Source organism: Sapajus apella, unplaced genomic scaffold (assembly GCF_009761245.1).
Source record: "Sapajus apella isolate SASKATOON/1434 unplaced genomic scaffold, GSC_monkey_1.0 scaffold86, whole genome shotgun sequence".
NCBI classification, from domain to species: domain Eukaryota; kingdom Metazoa; phylum Chordata; class Mammalia; order Primates; family Cebidae; genus Sapajus; species Sapajus apella.
In genome coordinates, this window is record NW_022437026.1 from 1,342,417 (window position 1) to 1,362,938 (window position 20,522).

The following is a 20,522-nucleotide window of genomic DNA, read 5'->3' on the forward strand; positions in this document are numbered from 1 at the left end:
GCCTCCTCCCGGGTTTCCAGCCCAAGGGGCGCTGAGGGGGCTTCCGTGCTGCGGCACCTCCCGCCACCGCTGCTCCACCTCCCCCTGCCGCTGCTCCTGCAGCCGCCAGCTCGGGAAGCAGCCGGACCCCGGGGGCTCCCCGGGCCCTCAGGCTTGGTGCTGGATGCTGGATGTGCGCCCCTCCCCGGCCTCTGTGGGCCGCAGCCCAGGCTAGTGTGATGGTGTGAGTAGATTCCCTTGGAGAAGAAGGGGACATTGAGGCGGGGGCGGCTAACAGGAGTCAGGGATGAGGATTGTGTCACCGAGGTCCAAACTCTACTCAGCATCCACCTTTTCTGGTCTTCCTTGTACCGAAGACACCTCGACAAAAAAAAGAAAAAAATTAAAAGCTCTCAGCCTTAGCCGAGCGCTGTGGCTCAAGCCTGTAATCCCAGCACTTTGGGAGGCTGAGGCAGGCGGATCATGAAGTCAGGAATTCGAGACCAGCCTGACCAACATGGTGAACCCCCGTCTCTACCTAAAAATACAAAAATTAGGCGTGGTGGCGCCCACCTGTAATCCCAGCTACGTGGGAGGCTGAGGCAGGAGAATCACTTGAATCTGGATAATGAGCACGCCATTGCACTCCACCCTGTGCGACAGAGCAAGACTCCGTCTAAAAAGAAAAACAAAACTCCTAACCTTATCTTAGCCTTCCCATGTTTATATTTGTATTTTATGGAATCACAGTCTTAGAATTCCCAGGGCTGTAGATCTCCTCAGCCTGCAGTGCAGCATAATAGTTCTGAGTAGGGCCCTGGCTTTGAATCTCGACTTGGTCGTTACTGTGTGATCTTGAGCAGTGACAGCCTCAGGTTTCTCGTTTGTAAAACAGGGAATACGAATAGTACCAGCCTCCTGGGATTGCTGGGAAAATTCAGAGGTAATGCTAGTAAAGTGCCAGGCAAGCCAAGTGCCTGGTATGCAGTGAGGGCTCAACCCTTCCAGTGGCAGAAAATGCTTTTTGAAGGTGAGAGATCTTACCACCCCCCACCCTGACCCAGGCATCTTCTAGGAGGCTTGGAACAGGACTCCTTCCCTCTTTGATTTGACAGCCTTTCAAATATTTGAAGGCAAATATCCATCATTCCCTTCCTTGCCTTCCTATCCACTGACACCCCTCCCCCATCTGCTTTCAGGACAGCATACCCGATCCTGGCATTTCGTGTTCCTCATGGCTCTGCAGGTGGTTCTGGGTCACTGCTCTCCTAGAACACAGGAGCTGGGAGTGAGCCCTGCAGCCCAGGGGCTGTGCCCAGACCAGCTTTGGGCACATGAGGTCAGCTAAAGCCTCAGGCCTTTTTCACCCGAAGCCCTCTGGCTTCTGGCCACCTGTACTTGTGCAGGTGGCTTTTAACATATATGAAAAATTGCTAATGAAATTTGCTTTTAATGTGATTCACCGTTTCCTTTCTTTCTTTTTTTCGAGATGAAGTCTCACTCTTGTATCCCAAGCCGGAGTGCAATGGCACTATCTTGGCTCATTGCAACCTCTGTCTCCCTGGTTCAAGTGATTCTCCTGCCTCAGCCTCCCGAGTAGCTGGGATTACAGCCATCTGCCACCATGCCCGGCTAATTTTTGTATTTTTAGTAGAGACAGGGTTTCATCATGTTGGCCAGGCTGGTCTCGAACTCCTGACCTCAGGTGATCCGCTTCGGCCTCCCAAAGTGCTGGGATTACAGGTATGAGCCACTACGCCCGGCCAACCTTTTCCTTTCTTTAAGAGATGGGGTCTTGCTCTGTCACCCAGGCTGAATTACAGTGGCACAATCATTGCTCACTGCAGCCTCAAACTCCTGGGCTCAAGTGATCCTCCCACCTCAGCCTCCCAAGTAGCTGGGACTACAGGCATGCACCAGGACACCTGGATAATTTTTTTGTTTTTGTACAGATGAAGGACTCCCTATGTTGCCCAAGCTGGTCTCGAACTCCTGGCCTCAAGCAGTGTTCCCAATTCAACCTCCAGAGTAGCTTGATGTCTTCTTTTCAAATAGACAATACATTGACATAGTACTAGATTTAAAAGAAAATAGGTTACAGTGACAAGTATCTCCCCCATCCTTGTTTCCTAACCATTCAAATTCCTCCCCACCCCACACCTTTCAGCAACCTCTACTAGCATTTTCTCATGTCTTTCCAGCTGTATTATATGTACAGTCAGGTAAAGTGTGTATTTCTTTTTATAGAGATGCTAGTATACTGTACGCTGTTCTGCAACATGAGTTTTGTTCCCTAATAATGTATCTTCGTGATCTTTCCATATTAAGTATAAAAAGAGCTCCTGCATTGTTTGTTAACAGCTGCACAATATTCCACTGTAGAGCTGTGAACCTAGGGCCTTTCTGCTAAGAGTTTTGGAAGGCAAGTAATGGGTAGCCTGTCTCTGTGTCATTATTTAAGATGGGCTTTCTGAGGGCCAGAGAGGAGAGGAAGCAGATCTTACTGAGCAGCTCCATTTGAACTTGCCCTCCAGTTGACATGCTGCTGCAGCCTCCTACAGACATGGGTCAATTGCAGCAGAAATGCAATTCAGCGAGTGTGCTTCTCAGTCTGAAAACTAGCTTGGCTCATTCTTGTTCCCTGGGTCTCCCTTTGTTGTCAGTAGTCATCAAGTTTGGCGGAACCATCAGAGTGTTATAATCTGGTTGAAAACCAGATTATGAGGTGAAGGGGAGTCCTAAAACCCCACCAAGGAAGACTTTCTGAACCAATCTGATAAATAAATAGATGTTCCTATAGCCTCACCCCCTACTTTCCACCCTAGGCTGAGCAGACACCAGTCCTTGCTAAGAACAAAATTAATTCTTTATTCTTGTGGCTTACAGAAGCTTGTTTTCTTCTTTCTGTAAGTATACATTTTCCTGCCATCTGTGTTCTTCCTTTCACTTAACAAATATTTATTGTCTTCTGTGTGCCAGTTACCATTCTAGGCCCTGGGGTACAGCAGTGAACAAAAAACTCCCCAATTCCTCCATGAAGCCTACAGACAAATAAGATCACTGATGAAAACTTATAGTGCATCTGATGAGATAAGTGCTCTGGAGAAAAATAAAGCAGAGAAGAGACCCGGAGTACAGGAGTCTTCACTTTCAAACCGGGTGCTCTGGGGAGAGCAGCTGAGCGAAGTTCTGGAGGAGGGAGGGAGTTCTGCGGCTGTCTGGGGACAAGCGTTCCTGGCAGAAGGAACAGCTAGCATAGAGGCCAAGGGTGGGACCGTGCCAGGTTGTTCAAATAAGACAGGAGCCCAGGGAGCACAGGGAGAGGAGTCTGGGGCAAAATCAGAGAGACAGGTGGGGCGTGGGGAGGATAGGTGGGTGCAGGGGAGTAGCAGATCTTGTAAGAGATTCTGAGCTGGGATTTCCAGGGCCACCAGGCAGCATGTGTGTGGACATCTTAGTTGTCACAATGGCTGATGGGGCTTGGGTGAGGAAGGCTGCTACTCTCTGGCATGCAGTGGGTGAGGGCCACGTCAGACATCTTGTAGTGCATCGGACAGACCACACAGTGAAGAGTTTTCCTGCCAAAAATGCCAGTGTTTCTTGTTGAGGGCATTGGAGTCCTTTAGGAAGTATTTGGCTTTTACCTTCAGAAAAACTAGGAACCAGTGGATGACTTTGAGCAGAGGATGCTTAAAAGGAACTCTGGATGCTGGCTTGAGAATAGACTGAAGAGAAAAGAAAGACAGAAGCAGGGAGTTCAGGTAGGAGGTTATTACACAGCCCAGGTAAAAGATGCTAGTAGCTTGGACCAGGGTAGAAGCAATGAAAGTATGATCTGCAGCCAGGACAGCGTCCTTCCTGAGGGGTCAGTGTGGGGTGTGGGACAAAGAGGAGTGAGGATGAGTTCAAGGTTTCGGGCCAAAGCTATTGGAAGGATGGGATGGAGAAGTCCATGGGGGATGAGTAAGGGCTGAGCATTTGACAAATAGTGTTTGAGACAGCTACTAGACATTTGAGAGGAGATGCACAGAAGGCATTAGGTGTGGCCTGAAAGTATAACTTACGGACGCTTTTAAAGCCTTGAGACTGGGCCACGCCACCAAGGAGTATGACCAGAAGATGAAGGAGGCCCAGGGCAGATCTGTGATGCACGCAGTGCTGAAAGGTGGGCATGGGGGCTGAGAAGGAGCACCCAGAGGGAGGAGAAGAGCCAGGAGAAGCACCTAGTGTTCTGGCAAAGAGCGTTTCAACAGCGGCTGAAACATGGTGGATGCAGACTGAAAATTGTTCATTCACTTTAGCAACATTCAGGTAATTGGTGACCTTGAAAAGTGTGGTCTTGGCAGTGCAGTGGGTGTGGAGGCTTGATAGTGGGTTTGAGAGAGAAGAGAGAAGAGACTTTAGAGACAAATCAACCAGATGTAACGTGTGGACCCTTGATCAGGCTTGATTTAGCCAAAGCGATTGGAACTAGACATTTTTAAGACAGTTGGGGAAACTTGAACATAAAATATTAGGTGATGTTAGAGAACTGTTAATTCAGTTAGGTGTGATGATGATACTCATATCTTTTTAAAGTTCTTACTTGTTAGAGGGATACATTGTGGGTGAAATGATATTTCTGAGGCATGCTTTATAATACTCCAGCAAAAAAGTTGGGAAGGAGAAGACTGGCAAAATATATGTTTGAAAATTTCCCTAATAAAATGTGTAAAAGATGACAGAATAGGAAGAATTGTAGAAAGTGAGTCAGTCTATACTACTATTCTGATGAGTTTTGCTACAAAGAGAAGCCAAGAAATGGGGTGACAGCTGGAGGGGTCAAGTTGAGTTCATGAGGACTGTTCTTTCAGATGGGAGAGGTCATAGCATGTTTGCTTCAGCAGCATGTCAGCTGACTACACATGTTGACCATTCACCACAGCCAAGGCCCTGCCCTAACCCCTACAGGGAAACTGAGAAGGCCCACATCACTCCTGGAGGAAAGTCATCATTTAATGACAGCTAACATTGACCATGCACTTACTATGAGTGAAGCACTGTGTTAAGCACTTCGCAAACTTTCTCTCAATGTGTCCTCATAACAGCTTCCTGAGCCAGGCTCCATTCTACATTCCAAGCAACATGAGGCTGCTTGTACAGATTCACACTCAGCCAATGTGACCCTGACAGGCAGTGCTCCTAGCTTCTATTCTCCATGGCATTCCTGCAGATAACTGCACTAACATGCATCCAAATCTCCAGAAGTCTTTTCCAAATCCACTTGGCCCAGCCTCAGCACTGGAGACTTGTTCAGCAGGGTTTAGGGGAAAGAAGGCAGCCACGAATGCTTGCAGTGAGGCTCTCAGGAGGTTCTGAGGCAGCTCCCTGCTGGAAAAGCATTAGGATCGATCAACCTGGGCACTCACTCATCAGCACGTACACCAGCGTTCACACCGGTGCTATGAGTCATCAGGCTGGCTGAGGCTGGGGAAAAAATTAAAATGTGATGAGCTGGGCTGTGCAGGAGAAAGGAGAGGAGAGGAGCAGAGTGTGGCATCGTCATTTAGGGATGAGAAATTCTGTTTAGGTTCCTCAAAGGCAAGAGTCATATGTATACATTTATTTTGCAAGTATTTGTTGAGCACCTACTGCATGTCAGGCTCTGCTGTAGGCACAGGGATTCGCAGTGAACAAGCCAAACAAAGCCCCTGCCATCACGGAGCTCCCATTCAAGAGGAGAAGGCAGATATGTAACAAGAAAATTCACACATGTATAACAGAAATTCCCAAGGACTAGAAGAAAAGTAAGGGGGTGGCTCGAGGGGGATAGCTCTAAAGAGAAGTCCTCACTTAGGGTGTGGCATCTGAGCAGAGAGATGAAATAAAACAGAGCACATGAAGACCTCTGAGGGGAAAGCCTTCCGTGTAAAGGCCCTGGGGCTAGAAGAAAGGCATGTGTTCGAAGAACAGAAGATGATGGAAGGGTGGCCAGAGGGGAGCAAGAGAGGAAGGAGAGAGACAGGGAGTGGAGATGGCATCACAATGGGCATTCTGAGGAGCTTGTGGAGAAGGAGGTTGACGGGAAGGCGGGGTGGGGGGCCTTTGAGCAGTGGAATGATGTGGTCTATGATAGAAAACAGAGTCTGGGGGTTCAAAGGGTCGAGAAAGGAGAGCAGTTCAGCAGCAAGTCCTGGAGCACGGTGCACATTGATTCGGTGTGCACTCGTCAGTCCCGGAGCGCGGTGCACATTGATTCGGTGTGCACTCGTCAGTCCTGGAGCGCGGTGCACATTGATTCGGTGTGCAGTGTCAGTCCCGGAGCGCGGTGCACATTGATTCGGTGTGCAGTGTCAGTCCTGGAGCGCGGTGCACATTGATTCGGTGTGCAGTGTCAGTCCCGGAGCGCGGTGCACATTGATTCGGTGTGCAGTGTCAGTCCTGGAGCGCGGTGCACATTGATTCGGTGTGCACTCATTTGTCCAGCCTTCCTTTCACCATCCACATACTTGATTTCTGCTATGTGCTCGGCGTTCATGTGCATTTGTTATCTATCTCATTTATCCACTTGATACTGATGGGAAGGTATTACAATCCCTACTTCACAGAGGCAGTAACTGAGGCTCAGAGAGGTTGAGGGATCCACCCAAGGTCACACAGCTAAAGTGGCATCTTCAGGATTCACATGCAAGCCTTTACACCCTGGCATAGCTGTCCTCCCTGTAAGAGGAGTCCCCTGTGGTATGGGAAGTGCTTCCCTCAGGCAAAGCCTAATCTGGGACATAGACCATTGTTCAGGAACAGAAAAGCTGGTGGCGTCATGCCCATATGACAGTTGTTCGTGTTGCTGCAGCTCTGAATTTGGCCCGTGGCCCCCTCATCTCAGTGTCCAGCCTGGCAGGACTGGGTTTGATGACTAGCAGAGTACCACCCACGTGTAGCTACAAGATGGATGGTTTACAGGTCCCCATGGACATCACATCCCTGCATGGCCCATATGGTCAGGAGGGTTCACATAGCGGATAAAATATTCTTGTTCTCAGCTCTGCGTGTGTGTGTATGCATGCACTCGTGTGCACAGGCAAGGTTGTACGTAGGAATATGTATGTGTGTATGTATGCATTTACGAATCCAGGAGTGTGTGTGCAGGATGGTGTGTGCGTGGGTTTGGGGAGTTTATTTAGGACCTATGGGCATTGTTATAAGAGCTCTGAATGAGTGCATGAAGTGAAGCATGCATATATATGTATATGCACCAAGAGGCACGGGTGTATGTGTGTGTACACATCTTTGTGCACCCAAGCAGGTGTGTATGGATATGTTGAGGTTTGGGTTTAGCGGATTCACCAGAAGCACACAGCTGTTTTTGTGGGTCTGTGAATGGGGTACTGAGCAGTCTATGCTGGAAGGTCAGTTGAGGCTCTGGGAATGGAGATTGGCTGGGTAGGTTTTGATGTTTCTGTCACACTTTAAGATCTGACTGTGCTACAAAGGGCAAGATCAAGGCTCTTCCACCCACAGCCCAGAGGTCACCTTCTCTGCGGATGCTGGGGGCCACAGAGTGCAGTGAGAATGGGTGCCAGAGGCAGTGTGCAGCAGGGAAAGCCAGACCTCCCTTAGCCTCAAATGGCATGAATAATAATAGTGACATTAATTAGCACTCGTATTCTATTTTTCTGTGGGATTATTCTTAGGATGTTCAGAAATTTTTATAAATCAGAAACATGCATAAATGCAGCGTTGCTATTGGCCAGGAGTGGCCTTCACCATTCCGGAGAAGCACTGCGTGCCCACAGCTGACTAAGCCTGGGTTAGGAACGCTGTGGAGTTGTGCTGCCCTGGCGCTGTGAGGCAGGACTTGGTGCAGAGCAGCCTCAGAGGCTGGCAGAGGCCCGATGGCCTTGATCCGTCCTCTCGAGCTGGCCTTGTCTAGCTGCCAGGCACCCGTCTGCCAGGTAATACAGAGATCTCTTGTGAGGGAAGCTGGCAGGTTGCAGCCACGGGCCCAGCTCTACAGTTCATGCCGTGCTGCCACACCTGGCACTGGGAGCCCTCTTGGCTCCCTACAAAGTCTGCTGGAGTTCAAAGAGCTAGGCCTGGAGCTGGGCAGCCAAATGGCTCTGGCATTGCTGGCAGAAAGAGAGATGGTGGCATGGAGCTCCAGGACCGAGAGGAAGCTCCCGCTGTTCCGTGGCTGGGCTGATTGGGAGGGTGAGCACAGCTGAAAAGGAGGATAGGGCCTCCTGGTATGCTCCAGTTACAGCCTGGGCTTCCTGTTCTGAGTTGAGCTCCCCCAAGACTGCCAGGTAGATGCTGAGGCTGTGAGACTGAGCAAATTTCTTAGACTCTCTGAGCCTCCTCATCTGTAAAATGAGGATCAAGTAGAGGTGTTATACTGCCTTGAGCATGTGTTGATAGTGATGAGTAGATCTGTGTCTCTAGCATGTATTCGTGCTTTTGTTCCCATGCATGGGCATGTTTCATATATGTGCATGCTTAATCCCCCATTTCTCCCCAGCACCCTTAGGAATCGGGATTTATTCACACATTCAGTCAACAGACCATTTCTGCTGTAAGCCATGTGCCAGGCTATGTTCTGTACTGGATGTAGAGATGAAGTGGTCACAGGCCTGATTCTGGAAAACTCATTCTAGTATAGGAAAATACAACATGCATATAAACATCAGTGATACAGCATGGAAAACATTGATGCTGCATTCCACTGGTGTCTCAGGGAAGTTGATGAAGGAACTCAGAGGTGGGCACTTGTGGCCTAGGCGGGGCAGAGGCCAGCAGGGCTGGGGGTGAACACAAAACAAACAAGGGAAAGCTTTGTAGGAGAATGTCTTTGGCACTGGACTGCAAAGGCTGGGCAGATTCTGGGTGTCTGGATTTTGGAGAAGCCTGGGATCTCTGGCTGAGACGGCCATCACCTTTAGCCTGTTCCCTAACTGTAACCGGGTGGCATGGATACAAGCTCTGCTGTCCCCATGATGTGACTGTGAGGCTTTCGAGAGTGCAGTGATCGGGTCTGGGACAGTGAGGGCATAGTAACTGGGCCAGGTTCAGAGCTAAGCATTTCAGATCTCTCAGCTCATTTACTCATCACAGTAACCCTTCAAGATAGATGTTATCAGTATCTTATTTTACAGGTAAAGAAACTGAGCTCAGGCAGGCCAAGATATTAACAGGAAAATGGCAAAGATGGACTTTGAACTCCAGACAGCTCTTGGCTGTCCCATATCACTGCACGGCCTAGGACAAGCATTTTTTTTTTTTTTTTTTTTTTTTTGAGTCGGAGTTTCGCTCTTGTTACCCAGGCTGGAGCGCAATGGCAAAATCTCGGCTCACCACAACCTCCGCCTCCTGGGTTCAGGCAATTCTCCTGCCTCAGCCTCCTGAGTAGTTGGGATTACAGGCACGCGCCACCATGCCCAGCTGATTTTTTGTATTTTTAGTAGAGACGGGGTTTCACCATGTTGACCAGGATGGTCTTGATCTCTTGACCTCATGATCCACCCGCCTCGGCCTCCCAAAGTGCTGGGATTACAGGCGTGAGCCACCGCGCCTGACCCAGCATTTTCTTTTGTGCCTGCTCTGTGCCAGGTATTGTACTAAGCACACACAGGTATCTTGTTTGACCGTCACAACAAACTGGTAAGGTCATTTCTTGTATGACCTCCCTTTTGCAGTTTAGGAGCCCAAGGCTGAAGAAGATCAAATAACCTGCCTGTGGTTCCACAGCCATCTCTTAGAAAGGCAAAGATGCCATGCAGGTCTTCCCAGATCCTTAGATCCTTAGATTTGCGAAGGCCTGCTGGCTCTCCGTGAAATTGTGCTCTCTCCTGTGGTCTGAGAAGGGGCCTCCACGAAATTCCTTCCCGTGAGTATTCGTGGCTCCCTTTCAGCTCCGTGCAGTCTCACTCCCAGGACCAGAGACAAATAACCAACAACATGCCGTGAGAGCTACCTCAAAACTTAAAATAACAAAACAGGTCTCTGTTTCGCTCAGAAATCTACAATTTTGGCAGAACTTACTGGGGACAGCTTTTTTCTTTTCTGCATGGTATCTGCTAGAGGCGCTCAGAGGCTGGAGGTTCATTATCAGCATGGTCATCAAGCTGCTGTCAAGCTGCGGCTGGCTTTCCATGAATGACTCTCCATGGAGTCATTTGGGCTTCCTCCCAGCATGGAGGCTGATTTCCTCTCATCACCATGCAAAAAGAGTACTAGGAAAACCAGGGCAGAACATTTCTCTGAAAGTCAAAGGAGGGAGTGTTTCAAATTGGAAATTTGGGCCAATGTATACTACAGAAAAGTGAAGTCAGACACTGAGAAGTTCTTAGATTTGGCAACCAGGAGATCACTAGGGACCTCCCTAGGCAAAATTCTGCTAGGCCTCTGGGGGAAGAACCCAGATGACAGCAAGCTGGCAAGAGATCAAGGTGAAAGGAAGCTCACATGAGCAGACAACTCTTTCTGGAAGACTGGCTGCAGAAGGAAAGGAAATTGTAACCAGTGAAGAGTTGTAGGGAGTAATCATGATGGTAGGATGAGAGATTTGAGCATGTTTGTATGCTGAAGATAAAAGGCCTATGAAAGTAATGACATCGAGGACCAGTGGGGGAGGAAAGGGGATAAAGACTGATAAGCCTTGGAGAGAAGGCAAACACCTCTTCCCTGAGATCACAGGTGTCAAAGCAGGACACATTCATAACAGCTACCACATATTAAACCACGTTGTTGTAAGGGCTTTAGACGTGTTTTAACTCATGTCATCCTTATACAGTCCTTGAAAGTAGTTTTGTTGTATAAGTGCGGTTAGGTAGTAGGATTCCTCAGGAAAGATTCCCACAGGCTTCATAAAAAGGAGCACTAAGGTGGGCCCTTGCAGGGAGGGGCAGGCAGTGCCTCTCTAAGGCCAGCACGACTGGGCACGGCAGAGCTGGCGTCAGTAGTTGCAGGAGGGCTTGAGGTTAGAAGCGTGTTTTCTCAACTGTTTCTTAAAAAAGGAAACTTATTTTTTCAAAATTAAACCTAACAGGCATTCCTAAGACATAAAGCTGCCCAAATCAGAGCTTTGTTAGTTGAATGGAAGGTTCTATGCTCTGTCTTCTCCATTTCCCACTTGACTTTAATATGGTCCCTGCAGCAGCTAGTGGGGCACTGGGGCTCTTTGGAGTGCTCGGTTACTTCAAGACCAAGCTCATACTCTTTGTGTGAACATCTGAAGAATGTGCAGTGTGTTTTCAGGAAAAACCTCACTGAATAAAAAAAGGGCAGGTCACTGTTTCCCTAGGACTCTGTTATCCTTTTCCTTGATGGCAGAGGCATGGACTAAAAAACCTTCAAAGCACTCCCAAAGGAAAGTAAGCAGAAAATCAAAGAGAAGCGAGTCCTGGAGAGTAGGAGGTCCCGGTGGAGATTACAGCCTCCGGTAGGCTTGGGGCAGAACCTGACCCTGGTTGGCTGGCCTGGGTCTGGATTCCAACAGGCCATTGTTTTCTATTGCCTTTGGCCCCAGCTGCTGAAACAGCTGTACTTCCTTGCCTTATTTATATTTTCCCAAAGCTCTCTGTGGAAGACTGTGCAGTGGTAGCTGGCACCAATGGGCAAAGAAAATCCACTGCTCCCTCCACAGTCCCCAGGCCTGGAGGAAAAAGTGGGGACCAGAAAGAAGGAAGTCAAGACGGCACCCTGATAGGGCTCTATTTGCGAGAGAATTGTGGTTGCTGAGTTTCTCAGTAGCAAAGACTTATAATGTCGGTAATATTCATTATAAGATTTTGCATCTGTGCAGGGTTTATGATGTTTCTCTCAAGGCAGTTTCATATTCAAGTGTAACTTGAATATGAATCCCCACAGTTCGGTAAAATAAACAACGCAGGTGTAGGAGCCTTGTTTACCATGACCTGACCCTCCCAAAGGCGAGCAGAGAGTTGGGGCTGCGTCTGCATCTCCAGCCCAGAGCTGTTTCTGTCACACTTTCCACGGACTCTCAGCTCTTAGGCTCAGGCCCCAAGTTCCCCCATTCGACCATCCCCACCCCACATTTTCTCATTGCTCAGTTTCTGGCCCCCTGGGCTCCTTTGGCTCAGCGATGAACCATCTACTCTCTGAAAATACAATCTAGCAGTTGAAAGGAAGGAAAAATAGAGTGTCTTTTTCTGCTACTTGGAAGGGGATTGATTCATCATTAGGTGATCTGGGGGAAATGAGTGAAGGGAAATTAGAAAGGAAATTATTCTAAAGCCTCTTGATAAAGTAGCAAGAAATGAGAAGGGAGAGAAAAAGATTTGGGTCTTTTTCTTTTTAAAAATCAGTTGGATTAAGCTAAAATTAGATACAATAAAATTTAGCCATTTTAAATGTATAACTCGATGAGTTTTTAAAAAATCACAGTTGTGTAACAGCTATCTCAATCAAGATCAGAACATTTTCATCACCCAAGTGACCTTTTCTTCCCTTTTACAGTTAATCCCTTCCTTCCTGCATTGCCGAACTTACTTCTTTCTGTCAATATAGTTGTGCCTTTTCTAGAATATTATATCAGTGGAATCATACAATATGGAGTCTTTTGTGTCTCGTTTCCTTCATTTAATACAACGTTTATGAAATTCATCCATGTTCGTTGACGTATCAGTAACTTTTTTCCTTTTTACTGCTGAATAGTACTGTGTTGTATGGACATACCTTAATTTGTTTATCCATTTGCCAGTTAGTGGACATTTACATTATTACTATTATTATTTTTATTATTATTATTATTTTTAAAGATGGGGTTTCACTATGATGGCCAGGCTGGTCTTGAATTCCTGGCCGACCTCAGGTGATCTACCCACCTCAGCCTGCCAAAGTGCTAGGATTACAGGCATGAGCCACCACGCCCGGCCTATTTCTGTTTTTTTTTTAAATATATGAATAATTTTGTGTTAGCATAACTTTTTATTTGTCTTGAGTAAATAGCTAGGAATGCAATTGGAAGGGCATGTGGTAAATGTATATTTAACTTTAGACGAAACTGCAAGGCTGTTTTCCAAAGTGTGGCACTATTTGCATTCCTTTCAGAGATATATGAGAGTTCTAGGTGCTCTGTGCCCTTGTCAACACTTGATACTGTCAGACATAAGTTTTAGTCATTCTAGTGCATGTGTAATGATATCTCCTTGTGGTTTTAATATTCCCTAATGACTAGTGATGTTGAGCATCTGCATGTGCTTATTTGTCCTTAGTATATTTCCTTTGGTGAAGTGTCTGTTCAAATCTCTTGTACATTTTCCTACCAGGTTGTTTGTCTTTTATTATTGAGTTGTAAGGGTTTTTCATTTTTCTTGACAGTATCTTCCAAAGAGAAAAATTGATGTGCTTTTTTCATTTTGATGAAGTCTAACTTAGCAGTTTTTTTCTTTCATGGTTTGTGCTTTCTAGTTCTATCTAAGAAATCTTTGCATATCCTAAAGCCACATATTACCTTCTATATTTTCTTTGAGAAGTGTTACAGTTGTATCTGTTATTTTAGGTCTGTGCTCTATTTTATTAATTTTTATGTATGATAGAAGGCATAGATTGAAGTCCATTTTTTTGCATCTGGATATCCAGTTGTTTCAACATTATCTGTTAAAAAGTTTACCATTCCTGCTGGGTGCAGTGGCATATGCCTGTAGTCCCAGCTACCCAGGAGGCTGAGGTGGGAGGATCACTTGAGCCGAGGAGTTCTGGGCTGTAGTGTGCTATGCCGATCTGGTGTCCGCACTAAGTTCAGCATCAATATGGTGACCTCTCAGGAGCAGGCACCACCAGGTTGCCTAAGGAGGGGTGAATCGGCCCGGGTCAGAAACGGAGCAGGTCAAAACTCCTGTGCTGATCAGTAGTGGGATTGTGCCTGTGAATAATCACTGCACTCCAGCCTGGGCAACATAGCGAGACCCCGTCTCTTAAAAAAATAAAATAAAATAAAATAGAAAAGTTTATCATTCCTTTTTGAATGATCTTGGTACTTTTACCAAGGGTCAATTCGTGATATATGTATGGATCTATTTCTAGCTTCTCTTTTTGTTCAGTCAATCTGTATGTCTATTCTTATGCTACCACTGCACTGTCTTAATTATGGTAGCTTTATTTTCAGTCTTGAAAGCACCCACTGAAGTCCTACAACTTTTTTTTTAAAGTTGTTTTGGCTATCCCCTCCCCTTCCCCCCAAGGAATCGGAGAGATTTCTGAAAAAAATAAGTTTCTTTGCTTCCCAATTATTAAGTTTCAATAGAAAAGCCTCTTTGGAGGAGGTGAAAAAATTAAGAGAAAGTGGAAAAAAAGAAACCCATTCTTTAGGCTCCACCAGCAGTAGGGATGGTGGTACCAAGAAGGGCAGGGATGGGGCAGGTGACCAGAAGCAATTTTATGATTTCTCCCTTTTCCTGGAGAGCAAGGCAGCTCCTTTACGGAGGTTCCCTGGCTGTTTCCTTCTGAAGGCTGGGGATTCAGTCTGCTGTCTTCAGCTTGGTGAAGGGAAGGGGATCCTCCTTCACAGTTGCCCCCTGGGGCTTCCGGCTTGGCCTCCTTTATTCTCCTGCTGGAGGCTCCCCTGCTCAAGCCCCCGCCTGCGTCTCCCACTGTGGCACTGCACTCTCCATCAGTTCTAAACCACTCAACTGTTTTTTTTGTTTTTTTTGTTTTTTTTTTTTGAGACGGAGTTTCGCTCTTGTTACCCAGGCTGGAGTGCAATGGCGCAATCTCGGCTCACCACAACCTCCGCCTCCTGGGTTCAGGCAATTCTCCTGCCTCAGCCTCCTGAGTAGCGGGGATTACAGGCACACGCCACCATGCCCAGCTGAATTTTTGTATTTTTAGGAGAGACGGGGTTTCACCATGTTGACCAGGATGGTCTCGATCTCTTGACCTCGTGATCCACCCGTCTCGGCCTCCCAGAGTGCTGGGATTACAGGCGTGAGCCACCGCGCCCGGCTCACTCAACAGTTTTTATTTTTTAATAATTGGGAAGCAGAGAAACCCTTATTTTTTTCAGCGTGGCCATGTAGTGGAATTCTGAGTCTCAAACTAAATGTAGACATGGGAGTTATAGCGCACATCCTCCTGTGACCCTGCAAGCCTGGCCTTGGCGGTGGCCCTCGTCAGCCCCTTGCTGCTCCTTCCCCATCTGGCCGGCTGGCCCTGGCTGTGGCTCCCCTGCCAGCACTACTCACTCATCTTCCTGGTTCTTTAAGAAACAGGGAGGCCCAGCATGGTGGCTTATGCCTGTAATCCCAGCATCCTTGTCCCAGCACTTTGGGAGGCCAAGGCAAATGGATCACTGGAGACCCAGGAGTTTGATGAAACCCTGTCTCTACAAAAACAACAAAAAGAAATTATCCAGGTGTGGTGGTGCATGCCTGTGGTCCCAGCTACTTGGGAGGCAGAGGGGGGAAGATTGCTTGAGTCTGGGAGGTGGAGGTTGTAGTGAGCCAAGATAGCACCATTGCACTCCAGCCGGGGCAATGGAGTGAGACCCTGTCTCAAAACAGAAAAAAAAAGAAAAGAAAGGAACAGGGTTCTTTCCTGACTGAGCCCTAGCTTCCCCTCTTCCTTCAGGCCCACGCTGCCTCCTGTGCAGACCCTTGACTCCCATCTTGCTTGGGAGAGGTCTTGGAATTCCCTGAGTTGGCTGTTCTTGCTGACCAAGGAACACAGCCTCCTGCCCTGCTCCAGTGTCATTCCCAGAGGGCTGCAAGCTCCCGCCCACCCCACCTCACAGCACCACAGGGGATGCTCAACACATACGAATCCTCATTCTGGGCCCACAGACCGCCTCATGTTTAGGTTTCACCACATCCATCCACAGTCCAGCTGCCCCATCAGTGCTCATCAACACAGGAGATTTGAGATTGCTAAAGCCACAGGGGACTGAATTCTGCTTCAACCCATTGGCCCTGGAATGAAGAGTCCAAGAAAGAAGCTTTTGGCTGGGCTTCTGTAAGCTTCCCTCAAGGAACATAACACATACTCAGTCCTTGGCTTTTGGAAAAGAAAAAGCCAAGGACTGGGAATTGGGCTGAGTTCCTTTTCAGAGGGGTCCTGACAATGCCAGTTTCCTTCAGCCCCTCCAGCCACAGAACTCCCAGGACCACAGCCTTGGGCTGTGGCTCCCATGACCACAATGTGAATGATGCCCCGGACTTGTATGCCAAAGGTGCTCCGAGAAAGCCCCTCCCAGGCCCATGCTGTGAGGCGGGTTGGGGTCTGTCTGGCTCCAAGGCCTAAGGCAGTTGAATGGCCCCCCTGCTGCCCACACCCCAAGTGCGATGATTACACTCAGGCCTAAGGGGACCTCCCCTTTCTTTACTTCTCCAGCGGTGATGGGAAGTAGCCGAGACTGGGATCCTGGGTCCTCTCCCTAAAGGCTCCACATCTCAGGGATTTGCTCAGCCTGCTGGGTGCCTGTCTCACTCTGCAGGAGGCCTGAGTTTCTACCACCGCAAAATAGGGATGCAGAGATGCTGCATGTCACCGTCTGCCCTGGTGTGATGAATCAGGTACAGAGAGCTGAGCATGTTGAGTGTGGGGCCCCTGGGACATTTTCTGCCTCTTGGTGCTCACAAAATGCAGCACTGGTTGATTTCAAGGATGCAAGAAGCATTGTCTGAGGAAGAAATACTGCCTTTCTTTCTGTCATTTGCACAGATGAAATAAAAGGGCTGGGTCAGGAGGGTGAATGAATAAAAGGTGCTTTTGTGCGGCCTTTGCCTTTGCGGTGTGCCTTGCCATCCGCTGTTGTGTTTGCTCTCCTAAAAGCCCTGAGAGGTGCAGGAGCTGCTATTATCCCAGCTTCGCTGGCAAGAAAACTGAAGCTTTGAGAAATAAAGGACTTAAATGAACACACAGAGGGATTGTGATCCACTTGTGAAAAACTGGTGCACGTGGCATGGACCCCCAAAAGCTTCACTGGGGTGTGAGAGTGGTGGGGGGACCTCAAGCCAGCCCTCCTGAGGGGAGAAAGCCTTACTCTGGGGTCTGTGGACAGAAGCAGGTTGTGCCCATGACCCCCTGCCTCCCATGTGGACAGATTGTTATGAGCCATCCTGGAAATAACCTCAGGTTGGTGCCACCAAGAGATCCTGTCCCTTCCCTCCTGTACCCTGCTCACCTTCCCAGCCTCTGGTGCCCGGTGTCCATCTGCTATGGTGGCAGTGTTCCAGGGAGTATGGGAAGAGAGCAAGGCAGCAAGAGAGAGAAAGGTCGTGGCCTGAAGACTAGGGATTCAGGAAGAAGCTTGGGGGCAGCGTCAGAGGATGACCTAGGCAATGATCCCTCTGTCCACAGTCCCAGTGCAGCTCCTTTCCAGCTACAACCAAACAGGAACCTTGGTCTTTCTTGATGTGAATGTTCTCTGCTATAGTTTAAATGCTTGTCCCCTCCAAACCTCATGAGGAAATCGAGTCCCAGAATTGGAGGTGAGGCCTAACTAGAGGTATCTGGGTCATGGGAGTTACTTCCTCATGAATAGATTAGCACCCTCTCTGGGGAGTTGTGGGTGAGTGAGTTCTCACTCTGTTAGTTCCCTTGAGAGCTGGCACTTCCCTCCCGTCTCTCTTTTGCTTCGTCTCTTGCCACATCATCTCTGCGTACACTGGCTCCCCTTCCCCCTCCACCGTGAATGGAAGCAGCCTGAGGCCTCACCAGAAGCAGATGCTGGAGCCATGCCTCTTGTTCAGCCTGCCGAATGTGAGCCAAATAAACCTCTTTTCTTTGTGAGTTACCCAGCCTCAGATATTCTTTTATAACAACACAAATAGACTAAGGCATTCTCTTAGCTGGTGAGCTCCCTGAGGGAGGGACTGCAGTGATGCTTCTTTGCAAAATCAAGCATTAAGTGCCAGCAGTATACCAGGCACTGAGCTAGGTGCTAGGAACTCCCTGTCCAGGCTTGGTAAATGAACATATGAATGCCCACTGGCCAAAAACCCTTTGACGAGGAGTCATGGGCATGATCCTTGACAGGAGCCTGCTTGGGGTTTAGGCTCTGCTACTAACTAGCTGTGTGACCTTAGGAAACTTAAGCTAAGACCTGCCCACATCAGGAAACAGACCATGACCTTGGGCTGAGTGGGTGGCCAGGCTGGTCGAAGGCAGGCAAAGCAAGACTTACAATTTAGCATGAACTAAACCTCAAAAGAAGACAAGAAGGGTTCTGACCCAGGCTGAGAGGCCTAAGGAGCAGGAGGTGGATGGAGGAGCTCAGAGGCAGAACTGGAAGATAAGCTCTCCACTTGGCTGAACTGTTCCTAGGGACCCCACTGGCAGAAGCCCCAATGGCACTATCAGCCCAAGCCCGAGGTGCTGAAGGACTTGGGGACATTCATATGTCACTGCAGCTGAGTCTGGGGACCTGGGAGGACCATCAAGTGCCCACCCACAGTGTATGGACAGAGGAGTGGCTCCCAACCTTGGGAGGAAGCCTCAGGGAAACAGAGGCAAAATCAGAAGAGAGTCCCCCCAGGTACCACCATGCCAGCCTATGACCGGGTGGGTGAATTTCCTTCCTGAAATGCCAGCGCTGTGGGTAGTGAACAATCAATGCTTCTTTGCCTATGCTCTTGATGGCTTTTGTCAGGAATTCCAAACCTGCTCTGGGACCCAGGAGCAGCTGGAGGCCTGGAACTGGCGGTACAGACTCTCCACTGCACAGCACACCTGGGTCCACCTTCCCTGCATTGCCTGGGCTCTGGGCCCTTCTTGCTCCTGCTCCATCTCCCCATTCCATTTTCTCCTTTTCTTCAGGCCAGGAAGCATTGGGTGCTAGCAAAAGATCTTTAGGTTTCAAACAGTTCTCTAACATTCTTCGATTTGGCCCAGGCGTGAACCTAGGGCTGGGAGACTGACCTGAAATTCTGTCCAGGGAATCACTGTAGACAAATCACTTCAGCCTCAATTTTCTCATCTGTAAAATGAGGGCTCAGATTCAATTATTTTCTTTATTGCCCATTTAAAAAATTATATTTGTTACATTAATTATTAGTCTATGGCCTATCGATTATATATCATCCGTAATGAAAAATGTATTAAATGAACAAAAGTCCAGGATAAAAATTTTCCATGATCTATTCTGTGAAATGACATCAGTATATGTGCTGGTTTCTGGCATCTTCCAGCTCTTATCCAGGTTCATATTCAGTTTTAATGGCTTTACAGTAATATCACACATGGGAATTTATATTTAACATTTTCAGTCAACATTTTACCCTAAGCATTGCTTTTCCTTCTCTTTTTCCTACCTCGGTCTTTTTTCCCGGCTTTCATCCGCTGAGGTAGCCAGTTAATAGTTTGGTTTGCATTCATACATAAATAGAGTACACATGCATAGAATTTGCATTTGGTGAGAGGAGTCATTGTTTATTTTATAAAATTGGAATCACTCTTCATATATTTCTCTGCAACTTGCTTTTCTCATTTAACAGTATGTTGTGGAAATCCATCCGGACTGAGAGATAGAGTGCTAACTAGTTCTTTTTTCATAGGTGGCGCCATTGCGTGCTATGGTTGAAGGTATGACAGTTTATTCAACCATTTTCTGATTGATGGGGATTGGGCTGTTTCCATTTGTCCCCCTCCACCACCACCACACTGAAAACAATGCTTCTGCTGAAGAGTCAAACTCAGTAAAGTATTTGAAGAGATTTATTCTCAGCCAAATATGAGTGACCACGGCCTGCGGCACAGTCTCAAGAGGGCCTAAGAACATGTGCCCAAAGCGGTTGGGCCGCAGCTTGGTTTTATACGTTTTAGGGAGACATGAGACATCTGTCACCTATGTAAGTGAGATTGAACCAAGGTGTACATTGGTTCAATCTGGAAAGGTGGGACAACTTGGAATATGGTCGGAGCTTCCAGGTCATAGGTAGATTCAAAGATTTTCTGATTGGCAATTTGTTGAAAGAGTTGTTATTATCGACCTGGAATCAGTAGAGGGGAGTGTCTGGGTTAAAATAAGGATGTGGAAACCAAGGTTCTCATTATGCAGATGAAGCTTGCAGGTACTGGCTTCAGAGAGAGTAGGTTGTAAATTTTTCTTATCAGACTTAAAAAGGTGCCAGACACTTAATTGATTTTCTCCTGGATCAGGAAAAAGACCTGGAAAGGGAAGAGGATTCTCTACAGAATGTAGATTTTCCTCCCAAGAGACAGCTTTGCAGGGCCATTTGAAAATATATAAAAGAAATATATTTTGCTGTGAAATACTTCAGTTTCTTTCAAGGCCTGCTGTCATGTGATGCTCTGCTAGAGTCAGGTTGGAAGTTGCTAGACATTGTGTCTTATTGCTTATTGCTACTACGAAGAGTCTGTTTTGTCACTCTTAAGATCTTTGTTTTAATGTTAATGTCGGTCAGCTGTGCCGGAATTCCTACAGTAGGAGGGGATAAGGAGGCAGGTCCTGCCCCCACTGCCCATCAAGGCCTGAGCTAGTTTTTCAGGTTTCTTTGGAATGCCCTTGGCTGAGAAGGGGGTCCATTCAGTCAACTGGGGACTTAGAATTTTATTTTTGGTTTACATTTCCATAAACATTTAATAATTCA

The 20,522-nt window shown here is 47.7% G+C and overlaps 1 protein-coding gene across 6 annotated transcripts in view; it reads left to right on the plus strand.

Annotated features, from left to right (window-relative positions):
* Positions 1-20,522, plus strand: part of IQSEC3 (IQ motif and Sec7 domain ArfGEF 3) — a 107,116-nt gene that overhangs the window by 11,163 nt on the left and 75,431 nt on the right. The window contains exon 1 of one of the 6 annotated variants that reach the window (XM_032254387.1): positions 4-223. The exons of 4 other annotated variants lie outside the window; for them this stretch is intronic. In XM_032254387.1, coding sequence (XP_032110278.1) covers positions 171-223 — 53 coding nt within the window. In that variant the 5' untranslated portion in view covers positions 4-170. Of the gene's footprint in view, positions 1-3; positions 224-16,407; positions 16,415-20,522 lie in introns of those variants that run through there. One more of the 6 variants, XM_032254388.1, reaches the window with a different exon arrangement.